Source organism: Lepidochelys kempii, chromosome 8 (genome assembly GCF_965140265.1).
Source record: "Lepidochelys kempii isolate rLepKem1 chromosome 8, rLepKem1.hap2, whole genome shotgun sequence".
Lineage (NCBI taxonomy): Eukaryota > Metazoa > Chordata > Testudines > Cheloniidae > Lepidochelys > Lepidochelys kempii.
Genome location: NC_133263.1, coordinates 104,560,484 through 104,587,731, shown reverse-complemented (window position 1 = coordinate 104,587,731; position 27,248 = coordinate 104,560,484). Strand labels below are relative to the sequence as shown.

At 42.4% G+C, this 27,248-nt stretch overlaps 2 protein-coding genes across 3 annotated transcripts in view; one reads left to right on the top strand and one right to left on the bottom strand.

Moving 5' to 3' along the window:
- Nucleotides 1-811: 811 nt before the first annotated feature.
- Nucleotides 812-10,413, bottom strand: PRDX1 (peroxiredoxin 1). Its single transcript, XM_073357882.1, has 6 exons — nt 10,304-10,413; nt 6,677-6,793; nt 5,681-5,834; nt 5,200-5,322; nt 3,114-3,244; nt 812-1,215 (listed from the first exon to the last, which is right to left on the bottom strand). Exons 2-6 carry the CDS (start codon nt 6,780-6,782, stop codon nt 1,130-1,132), a joined length of 600 nt encoding a protein of 199 aa, XP_073213983.1. The 5' UTR covers nt 6,783-6,793; nt 10,304-10,413; the 3' UTR covers nt 812-1,129.
- A 96-nt stretch (nt 10,414-10,509) lies between these two features.
- The window catches only part of AKR1A1 (aldo-keto reductase family 1 member A1), a 46,682-nt gene continuing 29,943 nt past the window's right edge, over nt 10,510-27,248 (top strand). Inside the window, exons 1-2 of one of the 2 annotated variants that reach the window (XM_073357880.1) lie at nt 10,510-10,676; nt 26,962-27,057. In XM_073357880.1, the coding sequence (XP_073213981.1) occupies nt 26,968-27,057 (90 nt within the window). In that variant the 5' untranslated portion in view covers nt 10,510-10,676; nt 26,962-26,967. Of the gene's footprint in view, nt 10,677-19,930; nt 20,607-26,961; nt 27,058-27,248 lie in introns of those variants that run through there. The other variant, XM_073357879.1, reaches the window with a different exon arrangement.

Genomic DNA, 27,248 nt, shown 5'->3' with positions numbered 1-27,248 from the left:
GTGAGGGCTGCTCTCATCTTGGTATTCATGTTCAGGGCAGGGGAAAGCAAGTCAAAGTTTCATGAAAGTGCCCTTATGCATGCAAAAGTTTTGCAGCCACTGGGAATCGTCCCAGACCTGCAACACTATGCAATCTCACCAGTCTGTGCTTGTTTCCCAAGCCCAGAATTGGCGTTCCACAGCATGAACCTGCCCCATTAGCACCATGATGCATGCATTGGCAGGGCCCATGCTTTGAGAGAAATCTGTGTCCATGTCCTGATCACTCACATGACTGCGCTGACGTCATCTCCTTGCCCGGTATCCCTCTGCCAGGTTCTGGTGCTGCATATACTGCTGGATAATGCGTGTGGTGTTTAATGTGCTCCTAATTGCCAAAGTGAGCTGAGCGGCCTCCATGCTTGCGTTGGTATGGCGTCCGCACAGAAAAAAGGCGCGAAACGATTGTCTGCCCTTGCTTTCACAGAGGGAGGGAGGGAGGGAACGGGGGCCTGACGATATGTACCCAGAACCACCCGCGACAATGTTTTAGCCCCATCAGGCATTGGGATCTCAACCCAGAATTCCAATGGGCAGCAGAGACTGCGGGAACTGTGGGATAGCTACCCACAGTGCAACGGTCTGGAAGTCTACTCTAGCCTCGGTACTGTGGAAGCACTCCGCCGAGTTAATGCACTTAGAGCATTTTCTGTGAGGACACACTCGAATATATTAAACCGATTTCTAAAAACCAACTTCTATAAATTCGACCTTATTCCATAGGGTAGACCTACCCTAAGTCACTGCTGGAATCCGTAGAGAAACAACACTGTTTTAGTTTTCAGGAGTTTAATAGTTACAAAATGTCAGACAGCTGTTCTACATGCAACACTGACCCAACCACTTACACTGCACTGGTCATTGACGTCAACAGGGCATGATGCACAAGTATTGATCATTAGGATTCTATATCAAGGTATTGTCAGTAAGACTAGTAAAAAGGATGGTTGACACCTACAGACAAGACTTCTCTTGACTCACAGTATACAATCTTTAAATAGTCAGAAAATTCAAAAAATACTTGACACTTGTTCTTTTCCTGAAGGCAGACTAGTATCCTCAGACTAACAGTAGAGCACAGGCAGCAAGTTTACTTCTGCTTGGAAAAGAATTCTTTGCTTTTCTGAACATCAGGTTTGATGGTTTCACTCCCAGGTTTCCAACCAGCTGGGCAAACTGAAAGAGAAGTTGTATTAACTGCTTGTAGAAGTTTCTGTAAGATATGTTTTTACAAGAGAACAGAGCATGCCAGCAATTCATAAGACTGAAAATATACAATGATTACAGCAATAAGTAATTGTCACTGCCATTCACCTTAACACTTGATTCTGTTTTACTTGTATTTTGTGCTTCAGTTATCAGTGCCCAAGGAAGCTATAGACAATTTTAATTCTGGTATTTCCCCAGCTTCTGAATGCTTTTATAGCTATTTGCAGACTCAGGAATCCTAGAGGGGAAACATACTCTAGTGGCTTTAAATCCTTCTGCCCCCAGTTTGTCCCTGTCCCCATCTGTTCCTGTCCTCCCCCACCTCCAACTCCCAGCCAGGCTGCTTCTTTCTTCACTGCCTCGGCACCACCAGGGGACAATTGAGTACACAGGACAGTCTCCCTGCTCAGTTCTGGTGCCTGGCACCAATGGCCAACAGCAACTAGGAGGAGCAAGTGCAGGTAAAGTATTGCTCAGTCTCTGGAGAGGGCATACACCCAGCCTGGTCAGCACATAAAAGACAGTGCTGCAATGGCACGTGCCCAGTACATGCATAATCTTTGGAGACTTCAACAATAAGCTTGGAGCCTGTGCCAACTGATTTGTCAGAGGCTTCTAACTTGGACAGTAATCCACTCAAATTTGGCCTAGTGGAAAGACAGCACATCCCTTAAATCAGGGCAGGAACACTGGCAAATTGAGTCTGCCCAAAAGCATGGAAGCACTAGTGCTTAACAAAATGGCTGGAAGAAGTTACTATGGGCAACAACAGTATTTTCCCCTAGTTTTGGTCTCTGACCCATTTAGGAGAATGGTTTCTACGAAAAAAGATCCAGCCTGAGGGAGACACCTGGAATGAAAACGCCGAATGGGTAGTTGAAGTTCAGCAATTCTAAGCAACTTAAGACAGTCTTGTAACGGAAAGTGTTACTTAAACTACCAATTCTGTCCGTAATTAAAAGTGGATTAAGCAGTGAGCCAATGTTTGGTTAGAAATAATTGCGCTGATTCAAGACTATTACAGTGTTAGCTACCAGAATAGCAAGTTCTCATTAGAAGTTCTTTAATAGGTTTGTTTCAGTGTAACAGATTCCAACCTCCAGCACCACAGAACTTATGGACAGAATGCAAGAGGGAGCCCTGAGCTGCTAGCCAGTTGCTCTTCTGCCCTTCCTAATTTGACTTGCCCCATGACTACAGGGAAAGGTGAGAAGCCAAAGCATGGAGAGCTGCCATGCCTGTCTGCCCAAGCCTTCCCATAGGATGCTTTATTAAGCCCGGGGAGAGATGCAGCCTGCCCAGGAATTTACTAGGGAGCCACTGTAATATTACCCAAGTCTTGCATAGTACTTTTCATCCATAAATCTTTTCAGTTGCATCTAGTCCATCCCTGGAGGGCACAAGTGAGTATAGCCACTGGTTAGGTGTACATTTGTTCTTCAAATGGTGGAGCGTATAAGCCATTGAACTAGATCAAGCAACTGCTACCTGCTTACATAGCTTGATGTTACTGAGTAAGTGCCCATTACCAGAATCAGTCATATTTTTAAGTGATGTTTGTACATTACATGAAGTAATGCTTAATAGATTAACTAAAATAGGGGTAGAACAGCATTATGTTGCATTTTTACAGATGAATGAGAAAAATCTCTAAGACAAGGTCTCTTTGTTTTTGGGTGCATTTTGAGGTCACCTCCAACTAAGTAAGTTTCTGCATAAGCTTTATGCCAAAACATGCAAGTGCCTTGAGTTTACAAAGGCCCTGGCTATGTGGCATTGCTTTTCCAGTTGATAAGATTATTTCCCTTTACAAGAGGAAAAGGGGTACTTTTAAATACTTCAGGCAAACTAATGCAAGAGCTTACCTTCTCCATGTTTATCTGTGAACTGGAAAGCCTGGACTAATCTGAGAGTTTCATCAACTGAGCGGCCAACAGGGAGATCATTGATGGTAATTTGACGCAAGATTCCCTTATCATCAATAATGAACAGGCCTCTGCAGAAAAGCACAAAAATTTTGAACACAAAAGTCAAAACAAAGAACAGACTTTGAAAGAAAGATTATGCCTTCAGTTCTGCAAGTATACTCTAATGTGGCAGTACAACAAGCTACTGCATGGGTTTGTTTTTTAGTGTGATACTAAGTTACTGAACTTTGCAAAGAAAGTCAGGCTGCACAACAATATATCCCTTGTATGTAAAATATTGAAACAAGTGTTTGTCCCACAATACTACATTGCAGGCCTATCCTCAACATAAGCTAGAGGTGACAGGAGAACAAATTTTCATCTGGAGACCATTTACAACTCCCATTGCAATAGGAAATATACCCAGGAGGAGAGCCTTCCATGCATAAGGATCAACAGAAAAAAAGAATAGAACAGAGGAGGAAGGTAGCAGAGGCAAGGACAGGAAAGCTCCTTTCACATGTGTCAAATATCAAGGGAAGGGTAAACACCTTTAAAATCCCTCCTGGCCAGAGGAAAAACCCTTTCACCTGTAAAGGGTTAAGAAGCTAGGATAACCTCGCTGACACCTGACTAAAATGACCAATGATGAGACAAGATACTTTCAAAGCTGGAGGGGGGGGAAAAACAAAGGGTCAGTGTGATGCTTTGGCTGGGGACAGAACAGGAATGGAGTCTTAGAACTTAGTAAGTAATCTAGCTAGATATGCCTTAGATTCTGTTTTCTTTAAATGGCTGAGAAAATAAGCTGTGCTGAATGGAATGGATATTCCTGTCTTTGTGTCTTTTTGTAACTTAAGGTTTTGCCTAGAGGGATTCTCTATGTTTTGAATCTAATTACCCCGCAAGGTATTTACCATCCTGATTTTACAGAGGTGATTCTTTTTACTTTTTCTTCTATTAAAATTCTTCTAAGAACCTGATTGCTTTTTCATTGTTCTTAAGATCCAAGGGTTTGGGTCGGTGGTCACCTATGCAAATTGGTGAGGATTTTTATCAAGCCTTCCCCAGGAAGGGGGGTGCAAGGTTTTGGTGAGGATTTTGGGGGGAAGATGTTTCCAAACAAGCTCTTTCCAAATAAAATAAAACCGGTTAGATGTTTGGTAGTAAAACCAAAAGTAGCAAAAGCAGAAGTCCATGGGCAAAAGATAAAATAGTTTGTACCTTGGGGAAGTTTTAACCTAAGCTGGTAAAAGTAAGCTTAGGAGGTTTTCATGCAGGTCCCCACATCTGTACCCTACAGTTCAGGGTGGGGAAGGAACCTTGACAACATGGATGAAAGGAACACTCATGTCAGAGAGCAAATGAAGCCATAGCTGAACCTCCTTTCAAAACTATATTGAAATTAGTAGGTATTTGGTTGCAGTAGATAAACTCTAGTCTCGAGGTGAGGCCGCTGAAGTTAAGCTCTGAATGGCAGGCCACAAAAGATCCGGTGGTCTTCCAGACCTGTCAGATCATCTGAAATCAATATTCAGAAAGGTGTTACGAGATGTTCACTTCCTTAGACTAAAATAGCAGTCATGAGGCAGGCATATACAGGAAGCTCACACCCCCAGCTTGATATTTCTTTAATTAAGCTAGCATTTACATTTATATGGTTCATTGCAAATCTGTGCTTTGCAGACTACACAGTGTGTCACTATGGAAACAGCAATTTTGAGTGAAGAGTGGCAACTAGCTAGTATGCTGTCCAATAGCGACATGGGTTAGGAAAAGGAAGGCAACTTTCAGCTAGAGAAACCAAGGTATGAGCAAGTGCCTTTGGCAGCCAAACATGGCATGTTTGAGAAAGCTTAGAGAATTTTAGTTTGAGTGCAGGGAAGCAAGTAAGCTAAATGAACTTTAGCTTGCAAGATCTCCCAAGTACATGCGAGTTTTAGCAGTTTTTTTTGGTAAAGACACTCTAGAAGTTTTTTTTACTTCTATTTGAAGTAATCTGTGGATCACAGCAGTCATGAGGATAGCCTGCCAGCAGCCTTACCTGTATGCAATACCTTCATCTTCTTTTAATACGCCGTACTCTTTAGCAATGGTGCGTTTTGTATCAGAAACCAGTGGAATGTTCATGTTACCCAATCCACCCTGCTTCTTAGGAGTATTGATCCTGACGAGGAAGAGGAGTATGTCAGGAAGGAGAGGACACAGCAGTTCAGGAAACTACAGGAGTACAGTGTACCTGTGCTGGAATACCTATACCTTTTTGCAGAATTAATATTGCAATTAACTGCATCATTAATGTCTTGGGGAAAGGTGGCAATTGCAGTAATTAAGCAATATTCTTAGGTCAGATGCCACCTCTATTAATTGGTATTGATCACAACAAGACAATTCTGTTATACAATTGCTGCTTGCTAGTCTCGATGTAGATTTGAATACAGCAGAAAAGTTAAGAGTTGTTTTTTTTTAAGTATACTCTGTAGACAAACTAGCATAAGTCACAAGCGTTAAAGATGGATGCTTACCAGGCAAGGTGACAGAAGTGAGAGTCAACAGAAGCTCCAATTACTTGACAGTTGAGTTTCTTAAACTCATCAGCCCTGTCACTGAACGCAATAATCTCAGTTGGACAAACAAAGGTGAAGTCAAGGGGATAGAAGAAGAAAACAACATATTTTCCTAGGGAAAAATAAAAAAAACCACAAATTAGTCCTTTGGGCAAGTTAGACTGCCTTAGGTAGTTACAGTAGTCTCAAAAGCACAAACACACACAAAGACCCGATGTATTCCACTTAACAACTAGGTCAGGGCTGTTTCGTCTTTAGAACAGGAGGTCATCGGCTTTAGTTATACTACTCGCTTCCATACAGAAACTGTATATTTGTTGGCTACAAAATGTTCAATTCCACTGTAGGATGTACTATATCATTAATATTCTTGGTGCATTGTTATTAGAGACCAAGGAGGACTGAAGTCTTTTATGATTTTTTTTTTTTTTTTAAAAGTCTTGCTCTATTTTTCCCCAAGGCAGCCAGTTTTCTAGTGCTATAGAAGAATACTGCTTCCAGCTAGCTAATGAAGATGGGAAAGCATTACATTAGTTCCATTTGAAAAACAAAAAAAAAAAATGGACTGTGCCACATAATATTTGAGATGTTGCATCAGCTCCTTGTCTGGAGTGATAAGCAAGCCAAACAGGTCTGATCCAATACATTTTAGAGTAAATTAAGCTCTCATTAAAGTTTAGGATTCACATTTGCTACCCACCAAGCAGAACATGGGCAAATACTGCCAGATTCCTCACACAGCTTTGCAAGTGAAGACTGAGGTGTACTTGTAATAACCCTACCATGCCAGCTCTGACTTCTCAATCAAATCACTGCACAAGTTACATTCTAAGAAAGGATGATCACCAACTCAGACTTTTGAATCAATCCAAGTCACCAGAAATGAAATGCGGTACACATGTAGATTCCCTACTTCTCTCTTCCACAAGTGCAACTGTATACTTTTAGACTTACCTTTATAGTCAGAGAGGGTGATGTCTTTGAACTGCCCATCAGGCATCACAGCTGTGGCTTTGAAGCTGGGGGCTGGTTTCCCAATAAATGCATTTCCTGCAGACATCTTGATATGGGCTAGAATATTAGAGACATGTTAGACAATGTAGCTTTTCTGAAATGTAGCATTGTCAACCCAAGGAGCAACATGCAGTTTTGCCATAATAATCCAGTGGTTTTTTTAGACTGGAAACTTCTGTCATTAATATTGACCACAAGTTCAGCGAGTAAGTTTAGTTTGCCAAAGCCTCTGGTGCCTAGGTATCACATAGCTACACTAAGTAGGATCTTAAAAAAGACGTCAGTATTGACTACTGACATTACAAGTAGTCACACACACACACACACTTTAGGAAGAGGAGACAAATGCAATCCACATATCTAAGACCAAACTACTTGAGACACTACCAAACTGAGTTCATACAACCTTAATAAGATTCCATGGACTAGACTTGTTCCTCTTCTGCCCTCTGCCTTAAGTAATTTAAAATGTATCATGCACAAAGTTAGCATATTAACTTTGAGTTCACTCAGCATCTCACTACAAAATTCAAGATCTGAAAAGAAGCTGGCCTTCTGCAGTTGTGCTAGTATGCAGCATGACTCAGAGTTAACAGATCCAACCCACACAAGGAAGCCTCTGTCTGTTCCATGTTCAGAATAGATACATGCAGTTCAAGACCTTGACCATTCCACCATGCTATTGGTTTGATAACAAATAAGCATTGCCAGTATGCCTAGGAAGACTATGTCCTTCCTCCAGTTAGAGTATATCAAAGGTTGTTATAGTGTAAGGTTAAAAGCTTCCATTTTATTTGTTAGTGAAAAGGGAGCTGTGTGTGTAAAACCCCCCCCAAAACTACTGGAAAATTTAGGAACTCAATCATTTTACAACACGATGTATTTCAGTGTTACTATGACTGTTAATTCAGACTTAAGCTATTTGTACCAGTTTTACCAAATCAATTATTTTATTGTAGTGCTGAATTAGCAAGTTTGTGATTAGGAGTGCTTTCTCAACACTACAGAGCATTTATACTTCTTAGAGGTTATTTAAGATTGTGTAAGGACAACAACATTTCTTTTGTTCAGTCTAAGGGAGATGGCTGTGTTGCAGAATGGTCAGACTCCAGTTATTTCAGAAGTTAGACATCAGATGCATTTTGTTTTGATGCTTTTAAGAGCTTCATGCCTGTGTAAGGGAAAACATATTTAAAGCTCTATGCACAAAAGCAAACTGCTTTAGTTTCAGTAAAGTTATGTTAGACTATATCTTTAAGAAAATGGCAAGTTTTGTATGAAATTTGTTAGGCAACGTTGTTGCCAAGAATTAATACTCAAGTGAGAAAACTGCATTATGATTCCCCACAGCATAGTTTCTACCTTGTTTGGAGTCTCTGCCACAGTCTAGTATTATCACAGCACATGGCAACTAACCACAGAAAACTATCTGGCATACTCTAGCTAAATTTGACAGCATTTCCTGAACACAACATGGTGAAGACACCCAATGCTCAATATTGTGTTATTTCCTTTCAATTTATAAAGGATTAAAAGCAGCTGACCTTTGCTCTGAGCACCCTGTCAGTGATTTAAAATGGCATCAAATACAGTTTAATCAGCTCATAGTTAATCTTCAAGTCCCCCTGTAGCTTCAAAGGTTAGCTGAAACAATTGGGTCCTGCAGCATCCTCTAAAGACAACAAGTTTCAGAGTAACAGCCGTGTTAGTCTGTATTCACAAAAAGAAAAAGGAGTACTTGTGGCACCTTAGAGACTAACCAATTTATTTGAGCATAAGCTTTCGTGAGCTACAGCTCACTTCATCCGATGCATGCTGTGGAGAGAGTAGAAGATTTTTGTACACACAAAGCATGAAAAAATGGGTCTCTCCCCCCACCCCACTCTCCTGCTGGTAATAGCTTATCTAAAGTGATCACTCTCCTTACAATGTGTATGATGATCAAGGTGGGCCATTTCCAGCACAAATCCAGGGTTTAACAAGAACGTCTGGGGGGAGGGGGGTAGGAAAAAACAAGGGAAAATAGGTTACCTTGCATACCTTGTTTTTTCCTCCCCCCCAGACGTTCTTGTTAAACTCTGGATTTGTGCTGGAAATGGCCCACCTTGATCATCATACACATTGTAAGGAGAGCGATCACTTTAGATAAGCTATTACCAGCAGGAGAGTGGGGTGGGGGGAGAGAAAACCTTTTGAAGTGGTAAATACCCATTTTTTCATGCTTTGTGTGTATAAAAAGATCTTCTACACTTTCCACAGTATGCATCCGATGAAGTGAGCTGTAGCTCACGAAAGCTTATGCTCAAATAAATTGGTTAGTCTCTAAGGTGCCACAAGTAAAGACAACAAGTTCAGGCTATTTGAACCGGGGTGGGAGGGGAGTCCAGAAAAAATCCCTGCCAGCCCCTTCTCCCCCAGTGATACCAGAATGGAAGTAGAGGTTCTGATACTAGTCACAATAGTGGTACTGTACTATCCCTTTTTACAATTTGTTAAACATGAATAAAACTTTTGTTCTACCATGCCTAGTAAGAGGACACAGTTGTGCAATTCTGAGGCCACTGAACTAGCTTCGCTTAACATGGCTCTCTGAACCTTGCTCTGGAGCCAGCTCACCCGCACTGAGGAACTCAGCCCACAGAAACCAAGCATGGCATTAGTCCTAACACTAGATAGGGCCGGTTCCCTCCAAGCCCACCAACTTCGAGATAACCTCCATCCAAACCAGATTTCCCCAAAGTTAGAACCCAAAGAGTCCAAACCAGATTTCTTTGCTAAACTTCTGCCATTAAAGGATTAATAGCCTGCTAGGACATTGGTCTATCCAGCCAAGAGAAATTGGGATTACAACATGCCATTTCAGGGCCACCTTAAGAGCATTTGTTTCCCCTGCTCTCCCTGTAAGGAGAGAAGCTGCCAGTATCACAATCCGCTGATGGCGATTGCCAGAGAAATCCCAAAGTTGGTTCCCTTAACGCTCCTGGGTTTGCTCCCAGAAAAAAAGGAGCGTATTAGGAACAACATTCGTTTCAGGGAGCCAGATTTATTCAGCTCCCGGAGGTCACGCTAACAACAGATTTTCAGATTGTTCTAGCTAAAGTCTCTTCCCTCCTCCCCCTTAAAGGCAAAAGGGACCTGACGCATAAAAGCACCTAAGCGTTAACAGGCTTGGTGTTCCTGGCAGGAAAATTAGTTCCCCGTGCTCTGCCCTTCTGCTACCCCAGGTGCGGCCCAGAACAGTTAGACGATCCGCAAGCATTTCGACAGGAAGGCAACTCAAGCCAAGCACAGAGCACACACACCCCGTTTCCCTCTAATTTACAAAGTCCCATTTAGGAAGAAAAAAACGTCAGAAAGCTTTTACCCCCACTCCCGCCTGCCCAGCACCACACAGCTCGAGTCTGTCTATTTTTAAGCAATCCTCATTTGTATGGAGGGAGCCAAGGGTAGGTTTACCCAAAAAACGAACAAACCCACCCAAATCTACCCTGCAGATAAAACATGTTATACCATAATTTAAACTTTGCTACGGGCAGATAACTGAAGCTTGCACCGACAGACACTTACATAAAGGAAAGGCAGGCTCCTCAAACGCCACTTCTCACACACCGAGGCAGACTCCCAAAACTAACTAAACTGCCTGCAAGCAAGCTCCGCAGCTGTGGCTTTATAGCCTCCCGGATCTCGCGAGGAAACGGGGCAGGGTGGCGCGGGGGGAAAGAATAAAGGAAACTCCCCCGGCCCCTCCTTTTCTGTCTCCGTTACAGATGCTATGGCTGCAGCGCCAGCATGACTGTGCAGATTTACACCGCTCCCTGGGTGTTTCACTAAGGGAAGACGTGCACGAGGTTATGTAGAGACGGAGGCAGCCTTAGTATCCCTGGTGTTGCAAACTGAATGAATTTGAAGAAGTGGCGATTTCAGTCTAGATACTACAGTGGTATGTGCTTTAGAAATGTGCAGTGTGATAGTAATAAACGTTTGATCAATTTACGGGAAGGTGGTTTCAAAGGGTCCTTAGAAAGCCATTTTGAGCTTCCATTGCAAGAGAAAGAGATCATTAAAAACTGTTTAACTTGAATTTATAGTCTAGTTAGCTAGCAGTACTTTACCACTTGTGACATGGGAGGTGAGGAGGAAACATTTTAGACTTTGGGGGAAAGTAAGGTTTATGGGGTTTAACTGTACCAGTGAGGTCTGTAGAAGTTTTGCCATTTAAAAACAGAATTGGGCCTATATTGGAATTCTAGTATATAAAATATGTTATAAACATACATATATATATATATATATATATATATAACCAAATAAATCATTCTCACTATATTAATACAAGCAGTCCCACTAGCTGTATCTGCTAGCCTTTTCCACCTAATATTTCTTGCCTCTGTTCTCACTGGTACAATATCATCAGTGGAAGCATTTTGTTTTCAGTTTTGTCACTACCCCAAATTAAAGGTGATCTCCGAGCTCTGACAGGGACACAGAGCAGCCCTCTGCTGAACAAAGTTAAATCTTCCCTTGGATGGGGTTTGATCCAAAGTTCATTGGATTCAGTGGAAATATTGTCACAGAGTTCAATGGACGTTGCATCAGGCCTGTGAAGCAGCTATTCTGAGGGACATGCAGAGGAATTTCCAGGACTAAATGGCCTGTGTAAACGTCTACAAGTATTCTGAAATGTTGGATCCAAGAATATATCAAACTGACCTTCTGTTTGGTTTAGGCACACAACTGAGTTTAATGTTAAAATTAGGGCTATCAAGCGATTAAAAAAATTAATCGCAATTAATTGTGCAATTAAAAAAATAATTGCATGATTAGTTGTGCTGTTCAACAATAGAATACCATTTATTTTAAATATTTTTGGATGTTTATTACATTTTAAAATATATTAATTTCAATTACAACACAGAATACAAAGTGTACAGTGCTCACTTTATATTTATTTTTTATTACAAATATTTGCACTGTAAAAAAACAAAAACATTGTATTTTTCAATTCCCCTCATACAAGTACTGGGGTGCAATCTCTATCATGAAAGTTGAACTTACAAGTGTAGAACTATGTAAAAAAACCTGCATTCAAAAATAAAACAATGTAAAATTTTAGAGCCTACTAGTCCACTCAGCCCTACTTCTTGGTCAGCCAATCACTCAGACAAACAAGGTTGTTTACATTTGCAGGAGACAGTGCTGCCTGCTTCTTATTACAATGTGACCTGAAAGTGAGAAGAGGCATTTGCATAGCGCTGCTGTAGACAGCATCACAAGATATTTATGTGCCAGATGCACTAAAGATTCATATGTCCCTTCATGCTTCAACCACCATTCCAGAGGATGTGCATCCGTGCTGATGACGGGTTCTGCTCGGTAATGATCCAAAGCAGTGCGGACCGACGCATGTTCATTTTTATCATCTCAGTCAGATGCCACCAGCAGAAGGCTGATTTTCTTTTTTGGTGGTTCGGGTTCTGTAGTTTCCGCATCAGAGTGTTGCTCTTTTAAGACTTCTGAAAGCATGCTCTACACCTCATCCCTCTCAGATTTTTGGCAGGCACTTCAGATTCTTAAACCTTGGGTCGAGTGCTGTAGCTATCTTTAACAATCTCACGTTGGTACCTTCTTTGCATTTTGTCAAATCTGTTGTGAAAATGTTCTTAAAACGAACATGTGCTGGGTCATCATCTAAGACTGCTATAACATGAAATATGTGCAGGATGCAGGTAAAACAGAGCAGGAGACATACAATTCTTCCCCCAAGGAGTGCAGTCACAAATTTAATTGATGCATTATTTTTGTAATGAGCATCATCAGCATGGAAGCATGTTCTCTGGAATGCTGGCTGAAGCATGGAAGGGGCATACGAATATTTAGCGTATCTGGCATGTAAATACCTTGCAACGCCTGGCTACAAAAGTGCCATGCGAATGTCTGTTCTCGCTTTCAGGTGACGTAAATAAAAAGCAGGCAGCAGTATGTCCCGTCAATGTAAACAAACTTGTTTGTCTTGGCCCTGGTCTACACTAGGAGTTGAGGTTGAATTTAGCAGCGTTAAATCGATTTAACCCTGCACCCGTCCACACGACGAAGCCCTTTTTCCGACTTAAAGGGCTCTTAAAATCGATTTCCTTACTCCACCCCCGACAAGGGGATTAGCACTGAAATCGGCCTTGCTGGGTCAAATTGGGGTACTGTGGACGCAATTCGACGGTATTGGCCTCCGGGAGCTATCCCATAGTGCTCCATTGTGACTGCTCTGGACAGCACTCTCAACTCAGATGCACTGGCCAGGTAGACAGGAAAAGGCCCGCGAACTTTTGAATTTCAATTTCCTGTTTGGCCAGCGTGGAAAGCTGCAGATGACCATGCAGAGCTCATCAACGGAGGTGACCATGATGGAGTCCCAGAATCGCAAAAGAGCTCCAGCATGGACCAAACGGGAGGTACGGGATCTGATCGCTGTATGGGGAGAGGAATCGTGCTATCAGAACTCCGTTCCAGTTTTCGAAATGCCAAAACATTTTTCAAAATCTCCCAGGCCATGAAGGACAGAGGCCATAACAGGGACCTGAAGCAGTGCCGCATGAAACTTAAGGTGCTGAGATAAGCCTACCAGAAAACCAGAGAGGCGAATGGCCACTCTGGGTCAGAGCCCAAAACATGCCGCTTCTATGATGAGCTGCATGCCATTTTAGGGGGTTCAGCCACCACTACCCCAGCCATGTTGTTTGACTCCTTCAATGGAGATGGAGGCAACACGGAAGCAGGTTTTGGGGACGAGGAAGATGATGATGAGGTTGTACATAGCTCACAGCAAGCAAGCGGAGAAACTGGGTTTCCCAATTGTCTGCCCTTGCTTTCACAGAAGGAGGGAGGGAAGGGGGGCCTGACGATATGTACCCAGAACCACCTGCGACAATGTTTTAGCCCCATCAGGCATTGGGATTTCTACCCAGAATTCAAATGGGCAGCGGAGACCGTGGGAACTGTGGGATAGCTACGCACAGTGCAACGCTCCGGAAGTCGACGGTTGCCTCGGTACTGTGGACACACTCCGCCGACTACATGCACTTACAGCATTTGTGTGGGGACACACACAATCGATTGTATAAAAACGCTTTCTACAAAACTGACTTCTATATATTCAACTTAATATCATAGTGTAGACATACCCTTAGTGATTGGCAGAATAAGATGTAGAACTGAGTGGACTTGTAGGCTCTAGGGTTTTACATTGTTTTGTTTTTGAGTGCAGTTATGTAACCAAAAAAAAAAAATCTGCATTTGTAAATTACACTTTCATGATAAAGAGATTGAACTTCAGTACTTGTATGAGGTGAATTGAAAAATACAATTTCTTTTGTTTATCATTTTTACAGTGCATATATTTGTAATCAAAAATAATAATATAAAGTGAGCGCTGTGTACTTTGTATTCTGAGTTGTAATTGAAATCAATATTGAAAATGTAGAAAAACATCCAAAAATATTTAATAAATTTCAATTGGTATTCTACTGTGTGATTAATCGCCATTAATTTTTTTGAGTTAATCGCCAGTTAACTGCGATTAATTGACAGCCCTAGTTAAAATGTTACAGATAAAACCTCAGCAATTACAGTGCTTGCTTTAATTATACTGCTAAATCCAGCTAGCAGAAATGTTTGTTCCTTGTCTGCACTACAATTTACAGTCACGTTAGCTAACTCCTTAAAACACATTTACAAATTCCCACGTAGAGTAACCCAAAGAGGTTAACAGCAGGGCAGCCTGCCAGAGCAGTCTGGAGTGTTGCTCTGGAGAAACCCAGGACCCAGTGAAGCTTTGGCACTGCAGATATAACATTACTGGGCCAGCCAGCCCTCCTCCCCCAAAAAGAGGAGCAGGGAGACTGGTCCCTCCCTGCTGCCACAGCTGGAGCAGCCCAAACACTAGGGCTATGTCTGCACTACATATTTTTAGTGATCCAAGTTAAATCGGCATACAGCCACCGCAGTTTGTATATTGTTTGTGCTCATGCATACTTGGCTCTTTGCATCGGTGCTGTGTGCTCTCACCAGGGGTGCTTGGATTGATGCACAGTGCAGTGTACCATGGGTAGGTATCTCAGTGAGCCACTTGCCACTGTTCGGCACACTGTCTTTTGGGTCATTTTGGTGGGGGCATAAATGTTCAACTTCCCGTAATTCAATGTTCTCCATCCCATAATATCATTTCTATCCCATAGTTTTCACATCTATTTTCAATTTCCCACACACACCCACACTGGACTTATTTCTGTCTGCCATCTCTCGCAGAATCATGGAGCCTCCACAGCTCTGTACTATTGTCATGAACATAGCAAGCACAGGATGTATTTGCAGAATTGCAGAGAACACAATTTCTTTGATGTGGCACATAGTGCAAACCAATTCAGGATTGTTGGCATTTACAGAGCAGCTTCAGATGGTGGAATACCATTTCTGGTCCCAAGAAGCAAGAACTGACTGGTGGGATAGCATGTAATGCAGGTTTGGGATGATGCTCAGTTGCTGCAGAACTTTCAGATGCGCAAGGCCACATTCTTGGATCCGTGTGCTGAGCTCGCCTCACCATCCAATGCAGGGACAACAAACTGAGAGCTGCATTGACAGTGCAGAAGTGAGTGGCAACCATAAGCGCCGACTCCGTGGATGCTCCGTGGCTGGAGCACCCACGGGAAAAACATGGTGTGTGCTGAGTACCCACTGGCAGCCCCCCTATCAGCAACCCTCCTGTCCTCCAGTGTTTGCTGCCTACTGGCAGGCCCCACTAATCAGTACCTCCTCCTTCCTCCCCGCATCTCTCCTCCGCGATCAGCTGTTTTGTGGCGTGCAGGAAGGAGTGGGAGAAGTGAGGGTGTGGCGCACTGCAGGGAGGGGGTGGAACGGGGCAGGGGTGGGAAGGGGAGGAGTGGGGGCGGGGCCTGGGGCAGAGCCGGGGGGTCAAACACGCCCCCCCCCCCCGGCACATTAAAAAGTCGGCACCTGTGGTGGCAACCACACTGTGGAAACTTGCAATGTCATATTGCTACCAGATAATAGGAAGTCATTTTGGAGTTGGCAAATTCACTGTTGGTGCTGTAGTCATGCAAGTGTGCAGGGATGTTAGTTGTCTCTTGCTATGCAGGACTCTGACTCTTGGCAATGTGCAGGACTTAGTGGATGGCTTGACAGCTATGGGGTTCCCAAACTGCAGTGGTGCCATAGATGGCATGCACATCCCTACTGTGGCATGAGAGCACCTTTCCGCACAGTACAGCAACAGAAAGGGCTGCTTTTCCATGGTTATGCAAGCACTTGAAGATCACCGTCAGTGCTTCATTGACATCAGTATCGGCTGGTCAAGGAAGGTGCATGATGCTCACATCTTTAAGAACACGAGACTGTTCAGAAAGCTAAAAGCAGGGACCTTCTTTCCTGACCAGCGGATTATCTTTGGTGATGTTGAAATGCTTGGGGAATCCTGCCTACCCCTAGCTCCCATGGTTCATAGAAATATTCCAATGGTTATAACTACCTGTTGTGTACTGCACAATATTTGTGAAGCAAAGGGGGAGAACTTGCCTCAAGAGTAAAGATAGAGCGGCCATCAGCTGAATTTGAACAGCTGGACCCAAGGACTGTCGGACGAGCTCAATGCAGAGCTGTACGGCTTAGGGAGGCTTTGAAAGAGCACATTAACAGTGAGCCACAGTAATGTGCTGTGGTGTACTGTGCTCAACCTGGTGCTGCAGTTTGGGGGCCTGTTAGGAACTCCGTGGTGCTTGCTGCACGTCTGTGTGTATGTCACTGTAAGCGCAGCTAAGGAAGTGTTGGGTTGCTTGGTGTATATGTATGACTACACTGTTTGCCACCGATCCGCTGGGTAGTGAGCATACAAGCCCATTATTTTCACTGCCAGCAGGCATTATACACCATGTGTTGTAAACTAATAAAGATGAATCACTTTCAAAATAAGAGCTTTATTCAGTTATGAAAACAGCACCTAACAATCTGAAGGACATAATAGTAAATAGAAAAGGAGTACTTGTGGCACCTTAGAGACTAATCAATTTATTTGAGCATAAGCTTTTGTGAGCTACAGCTCACTTCATCGGATGAATGCATCCGATGAAGTGAGCTGTAGCTCACGAAAGCTTATGCTCAAATAAATTGGTTAGTCTCTAAGGTGCCACAAGTCCTCCTTTTCTTTTTGTGAATACAGACTAACACGGCTGCTACTCTGAAACCTGTCATAATAGTAAATAGATTTTTAACTTCAAAAATTTTCAGACCCTTAATAAATAAACAAGGGACAGGAACATTGATGTCCATTGTAGCTACACATACATCAGCCATGGCTCTTGCAGGTCAGTGTATGTGAAGCTGTGGTTATCCATGCTTTCCCCCAGTGTGGAATGGTCGGGATAAGTGTGCTGGCTCTGAGGCCACGTTGAATGGCAGGGGAGGTGCAGGGAGGCACGATGCTACAGCACTCCACCAACTGCAATGGCAGTCAAGCCCGGGATTGTTGAACCTAGAGGTCCACAAGTCTGCAGATCTGCATTTGCTAATGGAGAAGCTCCATTATGTCCTGGTGCATCTCCCTCTCCTTTTACTGCTGGGACTCCTGGGCATTTTTCCTGTCCACTCTTTCCTTCTCTGTACAGTCTGCAATATTCACTCTCTAGGCCAGTGGTTCTCAAACTTTTATGCTGGTGACCCCTTTCACATAGCAAGCCCCTGAGTGGGACTCCCCTTATAAATTAAAAACACTCTTTTATATGTTTAACACCATTATAAATTCTGGAGGCAAAGCGGGGTCGGGGTGGAGTTTGACAGCTCACAACCCCCAATGTAATAACCTCCCGACCCCCAGTTTGAGAACCCCTGCTCTAGGCCCTCTGCTAAGAGAAAACTCCCAGCCTACCTGTAGAGATTTTAAGGTAACAAAGATGAAAAAAATTATATGTTGTCATATTCTCAATCTAATAGGCATTTAGCTACCACTGATGGGCCTCAGACTCAGTTAGGTCTAGTAATACTACCTTTGCAAACATTTTGAGAAATTGAGCTCTGAAATTCAGTCTGTGAAATCACATAATATACTGTGTATTTGTACTTTTTTCTGCATTAGCTCAAAGTGATAGATGTTTGATTTTTTAAGTTAGATCAGAATGTCCTGTGTTCCTTTCCCTGTTCTGCAAGTATGCTTTTTAATTGGCAAATGTTATGTCTGCCTGAATGGATCATTACAGCCCTTTATGACACAAATTTTAATATATTTTCTTCCATTCTCTTGTCTACTTCCTATTTAGTTACTGGGCATTTAGTTCAGTGGACTAGGCCTCAGGAGACCTGGGGTCTAGTCCCAGCTCGGCCACTGGCTTGCTGGATAACCTTGGGCAAATCAGGTTTCAGAGTAACAGTGTTAGTCTGTATTCGCAAAAAGAAAAGGAGTACTTGTGGCACCTTAGAGACTAACCAATTTATTTGACTCACGAAAGCTTATGCTCAAATAAATTGGTTAGTCTCTAAGGTGCCACAAGTACTCCTTTTCTTCTTGGGCAACTCACTTCACCTCCCTATGCCTGAGTCCCCTGTCTTTAAAATGGGGATAATGATGCTCACCTCCTTTGTCAAGTGCTTTGAGATCTTCTGATGGAAAGTGCTATATAAGAGCTAGCTGGTATTATATATTTGTTGCAGTTTTCATACTTAAGGCCACATTATTTAAGCAGCCTCTACAGCCTTAAATTTGTCATGTTCTTGGCAGTGACTGTTAATAGTTTAAAGAAAAACAGGAACTTTCACTACCTTCTCTTCTTGCACTGTACTCTTTCCTTTTTTTCTCCCCCCCCCCCCCCCCCCGCCTTGTTGTCTTTCCTTTTTTCTCTCTAGTCTCTGCTCCCTTACTCTGTTTGGTAGAGACAGGATGCAACATGGAGAAGGGTGATTGTGTGAGTGGCCAAAGGTGATTTTCCTATATCCCTGATCCTTCTGGGTTTGAACCAACTGAGAACAGCAAAGATGAAAAAGACTGCAGCAGAATGGCATTTTGGTAGACAATAACACTTGCTACACCAAAGTCCCTGTTGCAGATATCAGTCTGTGTTTCCATTATAACTCTACCTTACTTCCCAGATTCTCAAGCTTTCTAAGTTGGTTGTAAAAATGGAAACCTGTAGTACAAAGTCACAGCTGAATGTGATTTTCCTCAGTCATGGCCATATTTAGTTACACAAGTACAACAAACATAGGAATATTCCACACTCACAGGGACAGATCCTGCTTCCACTGCAATCAATTAAAGTTTTAATAACTTTAATAACATGATAACTTGATAACACGGCTGCTGCTCTGAAACCTCTGAGCTGTGGAGTAAGAGGGACCCAGTGCTACAAAACTATGGCACCTCTGATTAGAAAAATAAACCAAACTCGTGGACTTCCCACCGGCCCCTAAAAGAAGTGAGATGTAATTAAAGCTCACTACTCCCAATGGAGTGGGAGCAGGATCATATCTACACAGTATTAATCTATATACACATACCCAGGTTAACCTTGATTTACACCTACTTGCTTAAATAAGGAAACACATATTTGAGAATTAGTGTTTGAATAAAAGCTGTCTTTCTTGTCCCAGTACACTTCCTCCTCTTGTTGCATCTTCTAATGCAAACATTATAGCATGAAAAAGGGTGAAAAAAACTGACATTGGGTTTTCTGTGGAATGCTAATATTCAAAACTATGGATTTAAATAGTGTAAGAGACTTTTGGTGGGAGGGAAATATCTCCTAAAAGAGAAGGACAAGTTGTTGGGAGAAAAAACAAAGACTTTTCTGGAAAATATATGCTTGAACAATGTTCTCCCTTAGGGAAGTCTATGGTTCATCTTCATTTTTAAAAAGCCCTCCTTTTAAATAGATTGGAGCAGTTTGTTACCCTTTTGAGATCATTTTTAACTTTTTCAATTAATCTGAAAATCCAAGCTGTTGAAATGTACCACTATGAAGTGTAAGACAGAGACAAAGAAACAGCAAAAGACAAGAGGCTCTACATAGAAATGATTAACAAACAACATAATTAAATTAACTAAAACTAAATAATCCAAAGTCCAACCAGCAGTCCAGTCCACTATGCTGCTTCTCTTGTGATGTGTGTATTCTCTTTTTAACCCTACTGTGATGGAATAATGATTTCCCTGGTTGTTTGTCATAGGGGAGCAGATCCTATCAACCTTTAGTCAGGTGTGTAACTCCACTTATTCCAATGAACTGCTTAGCTGAGAAAGAGTTTGGAGGATGGGACCAAGAGTTGTGTCTCAAACTGTGACAGTCTGAGTGAGGGACATTTTAAACAGTGAGGAGGAGGAAACACTGACAATTTTTCCATCAGCAGAGGAAGAAATTTTAAAAAGCAAACTCCTCCTTTACAGGAGAGAATAGCTTTCAATGCAAAATCCTCCGTCACAAAATTCTACATGCAGAACCCTCGGTGGCAAGAGAAAAGCTACTTTAATTTTAACTCCAGAATAATGGGAATCTTCCTTTCAAATGAGAATGAATCCGGGCAGGATTTTGCCACTTAGGGGCTCCCCCTTTCTCAATTTCGGAGCCACCTTCTCCATCCAACACCCCCAGCAAGCTTCCAAAGGCTGCCGTGGAAGTTGTGCTGCACTGAGGACTTTTTTTTGAAGCAGAGGAAATATAGTAACAAATGTGCATTCTGCAGCCCCACGTGGAAGGGGAAATCTGCTGACTCTGACTGTGTGGTTAAAGTTCAAACCCGGAAACGGAAATGCAGAGCGGAGAGTTGTTGTATTTTGAACTCCCGTTGGGAATAGAGAAAGTAGAGTAACGGGTGTGCGGTGAGTTTCCCGATCTGATTTCGTAAAGCTGTTTTAATTCCCGTTTCAGTTTAACCCGATTTGCATGAGACTGGTCTGTGTATCCCCCGCGGCGCGGGGGGACGATTTGCAAAAGCTGTGGCTGTTTTGGGCTAAATGTCCCTTTTCCATTAGCTTTTGTCGCGGAAGTTGGTGGGATGATCGCTTCATTGAGTCTATAAAAGGAAGGGGAGAGGGATGCATTGTGCTGCCCGGTTTGTGCATGTGGGTACCTGAGGTTAAACTTTGTTCAAAGGGGTTATTGTAGTGTAAACTAGAGTGATGGCAAAACTGGAGAGCTAACCTCTGAGCAAAAAGAAAAGGAGGACTTGTGGCACTAACAAATTTGTTTGAGCATAAGCTTTCCTGAGCTACAGCTCACTTCACTGTAGCTCAGGAAAGCTTATGCTCTAATAAATTGGTTAGTCTCTAAGGTGCCCCAAGTCCTCCTGTTCTTTTTGCGGATACAGACTAACACGGCTGCTGCTCTGAAACCTCTGAGCTGTGGAGTAAGAGGGACCCAGTGCTACAAAACTATGGCACCTCTGATTAGAAAAATAAACCAAACTCGTGGACTTCCCACCAGCCCCTAAAAGAAGTGAGATGTAAAGGAAGGCTTTTAATTTACATCTCTTGCTATTAGTCATTATAGACCCCCCCCCCCCAAAAGCTATTCACGTTACTTTCCCATCACCTTTGACTCTCACCCCTTTGACTTCAGGTTTCCTTCCCGTGGCCCTACACACATGCACAGAGAAATGAACCCTGCTTGTCATACCCAGGTTTAACTGTGGTTTCTTAATTATACAGTAACTTATTGACAGACTCTGCCTGTTTCATTTTTGTCTTCATTGCTACAAAAACGGTTCCATATTTTTATTGCAAAAATAACTGCAGGCTGCTGGATGTCTTTATGCGTTTCTTTACAAATGGCGCTGACTTCAAAGCAAATCAGGTGAAGGGAGACATCTGGACAGAAAAATATTAGACTTTAACTTAGGCTTTTTCCTCCCCTTCCAGACTTTCTAGTTCTGCCACCTCTGTACCATGCAGTGTTAACATAAAACTGTATTTATGTGGAGTAGGATACTTTTGTACTTGTGTGCTATCAACAGTTACTGATTATGTAGGCATACCTTGCCCTCTGGGTTAAAGTTCTGAGTTCAGGGTGAATGTGAATTGTATTTATTAAAATGCAGCTCAACTAGAATGTTACTTATGCTACCCACCAACACAGTTAAAATTGCACACAACTCTGATTATACTTGGGTGTAAATAGAGAATTCTTTCCTGGATATCTGGCTGGTGAATCTTGCCCACATGCTCAGGGTTCAGCTGATCGCCATATTTGGGGTCAGGAAAGAATTTTCCTCCAGGGCAGACTGGAAGAGGCCCTGGGGGTTTTTCGCCTTCCTCTGCAGCATGGGGCACAGGTCACTTGCTGGAGGATTCTCTGCACCTTGAAGTCTTTAAACCATGACTTGAGGACTTCAGTAGCTCAGACATAGGTGAGAGGTTTATCGCAGGAATGGGTGGGTGAGATTCGGTGGTCTGATTTGTGCAATAGGTCAGACTAGATGATCATAATGGTCCCTTCTGACCTTAATATCTATGAATCTGTCTTTTTTATGTATTTAGGTGATTAAAACCAAGTTCTGTTATTCAATTCCCATTTACTCTGAGTTGTAGATGTATAAAGGCAGAGCCCAAGGAGCAGGACATAGCAAAACATACCTTCTTTCATCAGTGTCCCAACGCTAAGGGTTCTACGTTGGGAAATTGACTGGAACAGCTATTGCAGAATAGCCACTGTAGAATAGTTTGTTCCAGAATAGCTATTCCAGTTAATTTCCCCATGTAGATGCATCTTGAGCTGATACTACATACTGTTCATGGATCTGTACAAGTAGATTATCTAGTGTGGGTATAATGCAGTATTGTTGTAGCTGTGTTAGTCCTGGGATATTAGAGAGACAAGGTGGGTGAGGTAATATCTTTTATTGGACCAACTTCTGTTGGTGACAGAGCTTGTCTCTCTAGTGTGGGTAGAACTTAATTCAGGAAGCGGCACTGTGGAACCAAGCTAAATAGCTGATCCCAGCAAAAGCTGAGGAAGTTAGCAGGCTTTGGAATGCATCCTGAAACATGATTTCCTTTAACAGTTCAACCGATAGGACATGTTGCAAGACCTTCCTCTTTGATAAAAATTTTTCACCATCAACAACATGCTATTTACGTGCCTCCTTTCTCCGCCCAAAATCAAAGTTTCCTATAACCAGAAATTGTAGAAGAGCAGAAGGACTCCACAAAGTCCACTAGGAATTTTGCTATGCCAAACTTATACCCTCAGAAGTGCTTGGATACTATAGTGTAAAAGCACAATAGATAATCCTAAAATCTCTGTCCCTCCTAAATCAAAAACACATCTTGCACAATTGTTCCTCTTTCTCCAGCAACAGAAGACTACTACTCCTAGATGAAGCGGTGCTAAATCAGGCCTCTGGCCCTGTCTACACTGACACTAATAGGTCCTGCATGTAAAGTACAGATGCAAGGTGTTTTATCTAATCACCAAGCTTTTATTTCCAATAGAGTCCATGTTACAATTCAGCTTTTGGTGGGGTGGGCCACTCTCTCTTGAATTTTAAGGAACTGTGTCCCTTTCATTGGATCTCTGCCAGTAACTTCAAAAATTGAATAGAAAGAACAGGTGAAAGAAAAAGATATTTTTAATAATAAAATAACAGAAGTGTGGTAAGGAACTGCTGGGTCTTAGCTCCAGGGTGCATATTGTTCTATGTTGCATAGTTATTAAAAATTCATAGCTCTGTCTGCCTAACTTGTAAAACTCCTCATTGTCTTGCTCTGTCCATTGAGATGAGCTTTTCTAGATTCCATCTTTCTGAAGAGTCTCCTCCCTGTCTACCATCTCCACAGCAAAGGAGGCATAAAACACTGCCAGTCTGATCTGGTAGAGTTTTGTGCTTGCTCTGCATGGGTGCAAATAGCTACAGCTGGGTACAAGTTGCAGGGCAATGATGAACTGGAACCTAAAAATTTCAGCTTTGGGTCTGTGGAACACCTTACAGAATAAGTTTGTATAACAAGATATGGTTCTGCAATCATGCTGGTGAAAATAGGGAGTAACTCCATTGAACTCAATTTGGTTATCAATACCACTGTGAGATCAAAATGGCACTTTCTGCTTTGGATAGAATGATAGGACTAATTATGCATCTAACTGGGTTGCACAGCCTGCATCCTGCCCAGATTTCTTCATCTCTCTCTCTCATGCACACACTTACTCTTAATCAACACCCTGTGACCCCAAAGTTTTCCTCCCAAGGTGTACAAAGGGGAGAAGGGAAGGTACGATGTGCGTGGGCCTCCTTGTCTCTGTTCTGGTCCCCAAACTACAGCCCGGAGCAGGTAGTTTGGGCAAAATCAGTTACCCCTCCCCAAATGCACAAGTTATGCACCTGGACCAGTTGGTGGCAAGCTGTTAAAGCAGTAGGACTACAAGCTGCTCGGGTGCATAACTTCATCTTCTGAATAGGTGAAACGCCATATTTTTGGCTGCTGTAGGATTTGGCGTAAACTCTCCAGAAGCACTTTGTATTTAAGCCTGAAAAAATGGCTCTCTAGTTTCCTTCTACCTTTACTATTCTTACTACTAATTTCTGGGATGTTATGGAATCTCTTGTCACCTGAGCTTGTACTCGGTATAGGTGGCGCCAGGTTGCTGCATCGTGTACTCTGACACCCTAGGAAATCTGAAAGGTGATGTGTTGGAGCTTAAAGATGTGCATTCATTTTTTCCTTTTTAGTGCATGAAAGTGGCAAATACAGTATATCTTTCCATTTGAGGGCCTCTACTTAAAAAGACACCATGAGCAAATTTATGGCCAAAACTGTACACTGCTATAAACACTGATGTAAAAGAAAAGTCCTCCTGTGGGGAGAGGGGGAGAAATCTTTTCCAGTAAAATCCTCCTTTATAGGACAGTAAATCCCTTCTCGCCTGTGTAGTGGTAATGCATTTCCCTGTCTGTATCAAAATACAGTGCAATACAGATTGTTTCCTTGCTGCCTTTTACTTCCCTGACATAGGAGTTAAGTGCTTTCAGCAAATTTCAGGATTGGGCCTTTCATCATTTGGGAGGTCACAGAAAACATCCCCCAGTTAGTCTGCATGCAATGCTGTTAGGCCTCTGTTTGTCTGTGGTGTGAGAGACAGGAACCATATCTCTTGTATGGGCTGAATTCATGGTTTTTAAAGCAGTATAATAGCTTTATAAATTATGGACCAAGTCCTGTAAACCTTTACTCATGTGAGTAGTCCCACTGAGTTCATTGGGATTAATTGTGTGAGGAAGGGTTTGCAGGATGAGACCTGTAATGTACATTTACATCCATATTTATAATCAGGAGATTAATCTTATGTGCACTGAGATATTCATTGCCAAAGGTGGTGGTCTCCCTGAAGAATATAGTGCAATAGAGAAATAAATCTTTTGACTTATACACTATAGTTCTTAAGTTATGTAATTTTTGCAGCTCTGCAGCTGCCCAACAGATGTAAATCACATTGTGGAGAAAGGACAACAACAGGGAAAGGATAATGTTTTATTTTCCCTAGACCCTTTGGGAAAGATTTTGATCTCCTTTATGCAAGCATACCTACACCGGACTCAGTGGTGTTCTTCTTGATTTACACTGTCGTATGCATAGAGTTTAAGGCCAGAAGGGACCACTAGATCATCTAATCTGACCTCTTGTAGGTCGCAGGCCACCATCACTACTAGCACCCGTACACTAAATCCAGCAACCAAAAATAGAACTAAAAATTACAGACCAGAGGAGACTAAGCTACTGTAAGAACGGCCATACTGGGTCAGACAAGTGGTCCATCTAGCCCAATATCCTGTCTTCCAATAGTGGCCAATGCCGAGGTGCTTCAGAGGGAATGAACAGAACAGGCAGTCATTAAGTGATCCATCCCCTGTCGTCCACTCCCAGCTTCTGTCAATCAGAGACAAGGGACACCCAGAGTGTGGGGTTGCATCCCTGACCATCTTGGCTAATAGCCATTGATGGATAGTTTTGGCCTTCACAACATTCCCGTGGCAACGAGTTCCACAGGTTGACTGTGCATTGTGTGAAGAAATACTTCCTTTTGTTTGTTTTAAACCTGCCATCTATTAATTTCATTGGGTGAACCTTGATTCTTGTGTTATGTGAAGGAGTAAATAACACTTCCCTATTTGCTTTCTCTACACCAGTCATGATTTTATAGACCTGTATCATATCCCCTCTGAGTCATCTCTTTTCCAAGCTGAAAAGTACCAGTCTTTTAAATCTCTCCTCGTATGGAAGCTGTTCCATAGCCCTAATAATTTTTGTTGCCCTTCTCTGTACTTTTTTCCCATGCTAATATATCCCTGTGAGATCCCTGTGTAACTCTTTGTAGTTTGCTTTGGACTTAACTATCTTGAGTAATTTTGTATCATCTGTAAATTTTGCTACCTCACTGTTTACCCCTTTTTCCAGGTAATTTATGAATATGTTGAACAACACTGGTCTCAGTACAGACCTTTGGGGACACCACTATTTACCTCTTTCCATTCTGAAAACTGACCATTTTTTCCTACCCTTTGTTTCCTATCTTTTAACCAGTTACTGATCCATGAGAGGACATTGCCACTTATTCATGGCTGCTTACTTTGCTTAAGAGCCTTTGGTGACGGTCAAAGACCTTCTTAAAGTCCAAATACACTATTTCCAATGGATCACCTTTGTCCACATGTTTGAGCCCCCTCAAAGAATTCTAATAGATTGGGGAGGTATGATTTCCCTTTATAAAAGCCATGTTGACTCTTCCCCCAACAAATCGTGTTAATCTATATGTCTGATAATTCTGTTCTTCACTATAGTTTCAGCCAATTTGGCTGGTGGTATTGATGTTAGGCTTACTGGTCTGTAATTGCCAGGATCACCTTTGGAGCTTTTTTAAAAATTGGTGTCACGTTAGCTGTCCTCCAGTCATCTGGTACAGAAGCTGATTTAAATGGTAGGTTACATACCACAGTCAGTAATTCTGCAATTTTACATTTGAGTTCCTTCAGAACTCCTGGGTAAACACCATCTGGTCCTGGTGACTTATTACTGTTAAATTAATCAATATATACATGTGCCACATGTCGAGAATAGATGGGAGGGAGACGTACAGTGGTGCAACATGAGAACGGAATTGGGACCTTCGGGTTTTCTTTTTTGCATAGAAAACGTAAGTTGTTGCAACTTTGTAATTATAATGAAAAATTAACTTCTGCTTTAGGTAAAAATGTCTTCTACATGTGACTTTGTTGTGCTCCACACTGGGCAGAAGATGCCTCTTATAGGACTGGGCACCTGGAAAAGTGAACCTGGCCAGGTAAGGCTTGCGCTTGCTATAAACTAGTGCTATGATTTCAATCTGTATTTGTGCCTTATGCGCATATGAAGCACTTTGATTTGATAGTCTTTCATGTATATGCAACTGAGCAGACCCACTGAAGTTAATGGAACTACTTGCGTATGTGCGAAGCATGTATGAACATGTTTGCAGAATTGGGGCATGAGGTC